Source organism: Phragmites australis, chromosome 1, assembly GCF_958298935.1.
Source record: "Phragmites australis chromosome 1, lpPhrAust1.1, whole genome shotgun sequence".
NCBI lineage: Eukaryota > Viridiplantae > Streptophyta > Magnoliopsida > Poales > Poaceae > Phragmites > Phragmites australis.
In genome coordinates, this window is record NC_084921.1 from 28,880,344 (window position 1) to 28,890,007 (window position 9,664).

At 45.9% G+C, this 9,664-nt stretch overlaps 1 protein-coding gene across 1 annotated transcript; it reads right to left on the reverse strand.

Annotated features, from left to right (window-relative positions):
* Window positions 1-8,511: 8,511 nt before the first annotated feature.
* On the reverse strand, window positions 8,512-9,219 carry LOC133883916 (uncharacterized). Its single transcript, XM_062323322.1, has one exon. It carries the CDS (start codon window positions 9,217-9,219, stop codon window positions 8,512-8,514), a length of 708 nt encoding a protein of 235 aa, XP_062179306.1.
* Window positions 9,220-9,664: the final 445 nt, after the last annotated feature.

The window sequence follows — 9,664 nt, forward strand, 5'->3', positions numbered from 1 at the left end:
GGGTTCTACAAACCGATAAATGGCGAAACTGTGTAAAACAGAATAATCTAAGCAAAACCCAAGCCTAAACTATGACGTCTACTATGTATATATAGGAGACATGAGGAGGTCGACCTTGGGTTGTGCAGCCGTAGAGAGAGACGTACACAACCGGGACTCTGACCTCGACACGATTACAAGACCTGATAAGGCCCAAAACGGTGTTGCAGCACCTTATTTCATTGACCCTAACTAAACTATAAGGAATATTTGGTCGAGGCTAGATCCATCTCAAAGGGCTCGTCATAAGCTTTCCAGCAAGTCCAAGATTGCCTCAATCGGACTTCGTATGCAAGAGTTGTGCCCGTTTTACTGACGTGCTGTCCTGGGACTCTAAGTAGATTTTAGAGTTCGACTAGGACTAAACTTTGACTTCGAGTAGACTTGGCCTTCGAGTGATGACATCTAGGTGAGGTTGTGGTGCTTCTCCCAGGTTCCTAAGCAACAAAACAATATAAAAACTTAGTAGTATTCTAGTCTTTACGAAGAAAATATGAACAATGAGGAACGAATTCACCTTGTCTGTATCCGATGGAGCCATGCCCTTATCATATTAACTATGATATAATATGACCCCTTCACATGGTGATCTCTATCGCCACGGTCCCTGTCCTTTGGGTTATCATGCTTCAAGTCCCCACAATCATATGCTAGACTACTACATTAATAGCTAGCAACAAATTACATGAGAAAATGAAGCATCACAAGTTGGCACGCAGCTGTTATACAATAACGTGGCAGCCTTTGGCTACAATTAACCATGACACACAGGCCATGAAAATTACACACATGCATCACATACACATAAAGGCCATACTATTCACATCAATCCCTGCAAAAAAAAGTTAAGCACATAATCGAATTCTAACGGCGCGATGTGAACATGTTATCCTTAAAAGCCCTAAGCTCGGACAACACTGGGGGTCGAGGGGGGAGTTGCCCCCCATGGGTTTCAGGGCAGTGCCCTGAAAACCTCTCAAAAATATATAGATCACATCTATGAAATTGCTATGAAAATCTCATCGGATTGATCATATCAAGCCGATTTTGAGTCATTCACAATGCCTCAATTTTCACTACAGAAACCCCTATCACTGTCAGCTCCAAACCCCCTTCAGTGCAAGTTTTGGAGCTAGAAGTGGGTAACGAGCAGTGATTGTCCCCGACTATCACTGTCAGCATGGGGATCATCAGTGAAGGGGGTTATCACTACCGGCTGAAGGCTTCAGCCAGCAGTGATGCCCTGCATATCACTGCCGGCTAGTGGTTTGGGCCGGCAGTGATGCCCTAGGCCTCACTGCCGGCTGAAGGCTTCAACCGGCAGTGTTTTGCCTCTCCTCTCTCTCACCTCCCTCTCTGTCTCCTCTCTCTCCGTCTCTCTCTCCCTCTTAATGTCTCCTCCCTCTCTCTCTCCTCTCTGTCCTCCCTCTCTGTCCTCCATCTCTCTCTCCTCTCTCCGTCTCTCTCTCCCTCTCAATAGATGTATACAATGAGACACATATTTAATGTAAATCAATAATAAAGACACATTCATTAATACATAGTAATTTATGTCCTTCATTAATACATGTTAATTAATGTCATTCATTAGTATGGTGTCATTTGGTGAAATATACGCTGTCAAGCCCCTTGGTAGACTTCCTCCTTGCTGCATACTCTCTACTAGAAGGTACGGTGTCATCTGAAGGTCTCTCACGCATGGACAGCACGATCGGTTCATGAAGCTCACCGTTTGGGTTGATAAAATGTTCCATGAAGAACCCGGCAATCTGCTCTTGAATGCCATGTATTTCCACAGGTTGTATCACACTTGTGCATTGTTTGAAGCGCTGCGTTTGAAGAATTGGAAGAATTAGTCCTTGAACACGTATAGAAATTGAAAAGATGGCATCAGTATGTAATTTCATACCTCAACATCATTAAACCTGACAACGTCTCTGCCTCCGCTAAATGCGTGCATGAAATTAAGAACATAAAACCCATAGAGATTGATGCCTGGTGGCTGCCTCATACACTTCAAGAGGAAAGGATTCGTCAGTGGAACAAATTGAACCTTATTATTCAGTAGGAAATGCAAGACATGAATATTCCCTGCATACTGGAAAGTCAGTTTTTATATCATACTGCTTCCTGAATGGAAAGTAGATAACACTTTTTTTGTAGTATTTTGTGTACACCGTGTACGTGAATATGAATACTAATTAAATTTAGATTCAATCGATGAGAAGATTAAATGATCAAATTTATCTGTTTAGCATGTCGATCAGGGCCTGGTAAGTCATCTTATCTCTCTTTTGTGAGTCCAAGACAATGATCTTGCTCAAGTCTGGGTGTATGACAAGGAGGATCCAATGAAAACTGTAGGTATATATCACACTATAGCAAATTAGTACTAGAATCGAGTTGCCCATAAAAGCAGAACACCCTGGCGTGCAAACACGTACCCAAAGTTTTAGGGTAAGAGTATGAATTTCTTGTATTGGTGGTGAAGCAGACACTTCAATAAGTACTCATCGGTGAAGTATAGACTATCCCTTACAAGTTCCTCATTGACAAGTCCAGGATCGATGAATCCTACTTTATTATCTAATTCTTGACTGCATGCGCGGATCTCCATTCTACGAAAGATATACATTAGCCATGCAATTTGAAGGTACAAGATCATATAACGTGAATTATATACATAAGTCCCTTACAGAGTCCATGCTCTCACTATGGCCACGTCAAGAGCATCTTCCTTGTACATTTCATACAAGCACTCAAATTTCACTCAGAAGTAGTCGTCTTCATTGAGGAAATATCCGTCTCTGTATTTTATGGGGAATGTCGGAAAACCCTGCCTGGACTGCTCCAAGTACGACTGATGTAATTGGCGTATTTGAGTTGTAAGGTTCTTTCTATATCTGGTTTGACCAAAGGTTTGCTCCACTCAAACGGCCATGTAAAATCCAACTTTTGGATATCCGCTCCCACAGTAAGCCGTGCTAGTTCCTCTACTGTTAATCTTGAATCAGCTAAGAAGTCCTCAATGCTTAGAGCATCCTTAATGATTGGACCTGGTTTGCTCTTGACCTGCTTCTTGCTGATGCGTTCGTAGTCAGTTGGTGGCTTACTTGAAGCCACCCTATTTGTTTAACTTTATCTATATTCATGAAAACCTTCATGCTATCTTCAGGCACAATAGGCATCGGTGGAAGTGCTGGAGGATGGAAATGAACCGTTACATTGGCATCCACAATCTTTTTGGTTTGCTCATGAGTAAGTGAATAGACATCCTTGGACTCCGCCAACTTCTTAGATGGCACCGATGTCTTAGATGATGCCATCTGCTTGGATGCTGGAACCTGATCATGTTTTCTGAGATGATGGCCGGCTTCTTGATAGTGCTGGCTTCTTGAGCGGTGGACTTCTTCGAGGCGATGGTTGTGGAGGAGGACTTCTTCTAGGAGATGGCTGAGGAAAGGGAGATCTATGATGTGACAATGGCCTGGGTGTAGTGGAGAGTAGAGGTTCTCGGGAGCTGTCCCTGGTGGAAACACTATGTAGACCTTCTCCCACGCGATGAATGTGTGCTCATTCTCTCCTATAGTTTTCGCCCCCTCCTCTGTGGGGTAGTCCACCTAAACATGATGGTAATTGTCAACTACCTCATCTTCTTTGACCATGGCGTAGCCCTCTAGTATCGTACGTCCATGCAAAAGGTCATGGGCGTCGCGGGGATAAGTCACGCCGGAAGCCACCTTGATGGTAATGTTCTTAGCACCAATGTGTGGTTCACACGGTGTCTGTGGTATGATGTGGTCCATGGGATAAGTGGTGGAGTCAGCTCACAGAACTCCTGTGGACGCACAGCTACTCCGATGACCACCGGGGCTGGAGCGCGCAACATTAGGAGATGATGCCAGCCATTCCTGTTTGTTCTCAATAGCGCTCCGTTCACGCATGAGGGCTTGCTGTATTGCTTGCACTATTTTTTGTCTGTATGTTCCCTCTCACGTTGTAGGACTTGTTCAAGTATTTCCATCATCCTAGCTTGTTTTCCCTCTCGTTCTTCATGTCGCTCTGCTTGGGATCTCTTTCAGCTCTTGTAACTGTCGACAGTGTCTGGGAATCCATATTTCCATCCCATCACCCCAACGCCTCGTGTGTGACCACCGTGCTCCTTGTTTTCGAGGGCCAAGGTGAGCTCATCCATATCCCTGTCTGGCTTGAAAGAGCCTTGTGCAGACTGCACATAGGCTTCCACAAGCTTTTTTGCAAGAGTTTGCGTCACTTACTGGTCTTTGGAGGTTGTAAAGCATAATCTTCCATCAGATGAGTAAGAAGCACCCCTCCCAAGAAGGAAGCTGTCGGTGACACAGGAACCAGGGGTCCCCGAGTCCCGAGACCAGAACAGCAGATTGCCACGTGGCGCCCTCCCGCGGGGGTTATCTCCCTAAGGTACGAGAAGACCAAGTCCCGGGAGAGGGTGCTCGGGGCCATGAACAGTGATCCCCGAGTACCCGAGTTCCTCGATAACTCGAGAAGACCAAGTACCGGGAAGAGAGTACTCGGGGCTGCGAACAGTGGCCCCCGAGCACCCGAGTCCCCCGAGGACCCAAGGGAAGTCAGTTCCAGGAAAGAGTGCTCGGGGCCGTGAACAGTGGCCCCCGAGCACTCCGTTCCCCGAGGACCCGAACAGCCAGTTCCGGGAGAGAGTGCTCGGGGCCGTGAACAGTGGCCCCCCGAGCACTCGGTTCCCCGAGGACCAAGAAAGGGCATATCCGGGAGAGAGTGCTCAGGGCGGCGAACAGTGGCCCCCGAGCACTCGGTTCCTCGAGAGACTGAGAAGTCCTTCGCCGGTGGCCCCCACAGAGGTCCAGCGGTGAGGTGTCAACTGGTGAGAGTCCCGATGCTGCATTTAAGAGGGCGCGTGGCCTGTCACTTCTAACTGCTCCCCCTACGCTTGATGCCAGTCCCTGCCACGACCTGGCAGGGAGGCGTGGGGACATTTAATGCACAGGTCCCATCGCGCGACATCCGGCGTGCCTCGGGATAACATCACGAAGCCCAAGGCACCCCGCCTGCCGCCCCACTGTGTCAGGCTTGCTCTGACCCGGCGGGCACGCCGGGCTCCTCGGTGGCTGCCCGGTGGACCCTCCCTGCGGCGCCCGTTGAAAAATGGCATGATGACGAACAAGACCGGACGGGGCACATTTTCAACCCTCCCCGTCACCTCGCGCAGCAGCCCATGATGGTTGCTTTCCATTTATGGTGCCTTGGAACTCACGCCATCCTTTCTGGGCACGTTACCGCCCCGGCGGATATATAGGCGGGGCGGGCTCCCCGGAGAAGGACGGACCAGTTCAGACCAGATCGAATCCTCGGCAACCGGTGACAAGCACAGAAGCTTAGATCGGCCGAAGAACAAGGAGCACGAAGCTCTAGACTAGACAAATATTCTTGTAACTCAGTAGATACTCAGAGAGACATTCTCAGAGCATTTATAGTATACACACAGGAGTAGGGTGTTACGCTCAGTGCGGCCCGAAACCTGTCTAAAAATCCCCTGAGCATTTACTCCTTTCTGCATCTGATTATTCCATTCCACGTGCATATCATTTACGCCCATTTATTTCAACTACGAAGCGGATTCAGAATCATCCCCCTGGCCGAACCTCAAAGGGGGTCCCTCCGGATCCTCGCTTGAGGAGTTCACCCTCCGACAGAAGCGCATCGATCGTTCGCTCCAGCCCTCTGTCTCAGGCATGACACCTATCTCTCATAGTTCATCTAGCTCTTGTTGCCACTACCGTTCTTTCCTCACGTACCCACGACTGTCGACTTTGTGGGGGTAGAGGTTCTTATTCGAGTTTGCTTTGTTCACCTCACTCAACCTCTGTGCTTCTTTCGACAACGTGTAATCCGCAAAGGCTTGCCAATGATCTTCCAGTTGCGGCCATTTTCCAAAATCTGGCATTGTACCTTTCTGCACATAGGTTCTATTCAGTGTGCCCTTCCAATTCTTAAATGAAAGGCCCATGATCATTAGCGCCTTATGCATAACTACTTCCATATATGTCTCTTCAGGGAAGTCGAACTTCTCTAATATCTTGGGCCACAAGATGTCGTTCTTGATTGAATTAGGTACCATGTGCGGATCACCTCATTCGCCAGTCCATAATCTGTAGCTAATGGACACGTGATCCTTAACAGCTATCCCACAAACTGACTTGTATAGTCCTAGAACTCTCTCTGGTGCAGTTGGCTCCCCTGCTGGTGAGACCTCTATGATCACAAATCGTCCCATAAGCATCTACGAGGGACCTCAGACATGATGCCGCTCCTGGGACTGCTCAGGCATCTACAAATAAGCAAAAACAAATATTGAGAACCTATACAATCATATGTACAATAGATGCATTCATCTACTTATGAATTACCTCATGGTCTGTTTGGTCTAGGTTGAGGTAGGTACTCAGGCTACCTTCTTCAATGTTTGATGGCGGCACATTTCCTTCCCGCACTTGGGCCGGATCGGAGGAGCCACCTTCCTGAGTGCTCTGCATATGAGGGCGACGAGTGGTTGGTGATGCCATCCCTTTCTGAGAGTTTTGTATACGATGACGACATGCAGTTGAGTATTCTACGGATAGAGAGCTGAGGAAGGAAGGAGATAGAGAGAAAGCCAACGAAGGAGGTAAAGAGGTTGTCAAAATATTGTAACTAACTGGGAAGGAGTTGATAGATAGAGTGTAGAAAGATACAATATGACCACATTTTACCAAAAAAGTACATTATCTTGATTCATTTGTGTCTGTACACAACCCGTAATACATAATAAAATAATACAACATATTTCAGAAAAAGTACAATATTATGATTACATAATTACAACTCTTTCAACATAATTAAATAATACAACCCCCTTTACCAAAAAAAGCGGACAATATTGTGATTACATGATTACAACTCATGGTACATAATTAAATAATACAACCCCTTTGCCAAAAAAGAGAGGACAATATTGTGATTACATAATTACAACACATAGTACATAGAAAAATAATACAACACTTTTCATTGAGCCATATCATCATCGGCTACTACATTTGCTCTCAAATTATACACATTGATCTAGTTGTCCCCAAGACCCTAAAGGTCATGCTCCCTAACTAGACAATCTTATTGCATCATATAGCTCTCAGAACCAAAAATCTAGTTGGCTCCAGGGCTGAACAATGCCCTACTCCCTAACTAGATATGCTCAAATTATCATTAACAGGACAAAGGCACACAATTCAACAATTAGCGTGTGCTTTGCCACCTAACCGGCCTATATGTTGTCCAAGATCGTACTTTCAATGGAATTAATTTTCAACTAAGATCGCAGTATACCACTTCCTCAAAGACTTTGGGAAATTTATTGATCCAATCTGAAGTATCCCAAATCCCTAATCAAGGTGAGGTCATTCTGGCATGCCAAGATTAGTGGGAGCATATAACCTAAGGGAATCACCTATGGAACTTTTTATGTAGCCACATAGTTTGAAGAGTCCATGATCAAGGTAAGACTGCCAATAATGGGAACTAATTTCATTGGTGGCGTAGGGGAGCAGCACCGATCAACATAGAGGGGGAGGGAGAAGCAGTCGAGTGGGTAGAGGCACAACACAGCAGGGAAGAGGGCAGACATGAGGGATAGACACCTAAACCAACTCCAGCTAACAGATCAAATAAACTCAAACCCCTCTAACTAACAAATAAACTGATATGGACTTATCTAAACCGAACTGGACTCCATCTAAACAATTGATCTAGACTCATAGCATGTACGTCATTTCCAAGGTGGCAGATAGTAAAATCTTGGATAATATATAGGCCAGACAAAGGTAGCAAATAGTGCAAATTAACTAACAGAGCATCTCAAATTGTTATACAGCAGCAGAAATTGTATAACAATTAGCCCCAGGACAAAAGAAATCCTGCCCCTAATTGTTCTATTGGATAATCATCGATTGGGCAAATTTCTAAGCTCTCAGCTAGTAATTAGAACCTGACAGAGTTCTAAAAGTATCATCATGGACAGTGCTACCATATCAAATCAGAGTGCACAAGTTCTGAACAGACGGATGCAAAAACAAGTACTGACAATAGCTAAAAGTATAAATCAGCTGTAATATCCAGAAATTAATTGTAAGCATCCTCCGAATTAACAGCACCACATATACCAAGGATCAAAAAGACTAGTAGCCCACTGGGAACCAACACACCAATCAGAAGATATGCCCAATCTCAGCATATCTCAAACTAACAATTCATCATCGAACCTCTCAAACTATCAGTTCATCATCGAGCATCTCAAACTATCAATTCATCATTGAGCATTCTCAATTTACTTGAAAATCAAATCAAATCAATTTGCATAGCATCTATGTACTCCCATAGCATTTGTTCTTATCAATTTGCATAGCATATATTCCTGAGCTTAGATTACGAGGACATGGCGACGTACCTAGAACGAGGGGAGGAGACGGAGGGGGACAGGATGGCAGGGTCATCGGCGCAGGTGACGACGGTGGAGGGGGAGGAGACAACAGTGACTGGGTGCTGCTCCTCAGTGAAGGCCTCGGGGAGAGGGACAGGGACGGCGTCGGGGTGGAGGATGGGGATGGCGTTGGGGAGGAGGATGGGAACGGCATCGGGGAGTAGGACGGGGATGGAGTTAGAGAGGAAGATGGGGTCAGCATCAGGGAGGAGGACTAGAACGATGTCGAGGAGGAGGACGGGGTCGACATAGGGGGAGGAGTACGGTGACGACATCGTGGAGCAGGACAACGTTAGGGAGGAGAATGGGGTCGGCATCTGGGAGGAGGATGGTGACGGCGTCAGGGAGGAGGATGGCGACAATGTCAGGGAGCAGGATGATGATGGCTTCAGGGAGGAGGACGGGGTCGGCGTCAGGGAGGAGGATGGTGATGACGTCGGGGAGGGTGGGGACGGTGGGCTCGCAGTCTTCGGTGCAGGCTTGTGGTCCTCCGGCGGCGTGGGTGAGAACAAGGCAGAGGCGCCGGTGTGAGAGGCAATTAGGTGGAAGGGGGAACTTTTTTGAAGTCTGAAGGGTAGAGGCGGCACATCGTTATATAGGGGGCGCTTCAGTGCCGGCTCAAAGGGTGTGCCGGTAGTGAACGGGGGATTCATTACCGACCCATAACGTCAGCCACCTTCACTGCCGGCACACAGTTGAGCCGACAGTGAAGGGGTGATTCACTGTCGGCCCATGAATTAATTAAAAATATAATTGGAACTTCATATATATCTTAATTTCTTAGATAAATATTTTAAATCATTAAAAATTGAAAAGAAATATGTTCAAAACTATACCTAATGTAAATCAATAGTAAAGACACCTTCATTAATACATAGTAATACATAGCAATTGTGCTTATGCTATTGCTAATTCAATAAAAAAATCAATATGGTCAATAATGAAGACATCTTCCACTATAAACTACAAATTGAAGCTTCCATAACATAATTAGGTATAATTGTATCTAAAACAAATTCATACATAGTAATTCATATCCTTCATTAATATGCAAATAAAGCTACTTAATCTATTTTAATGATTTGCCCTTCATTATGA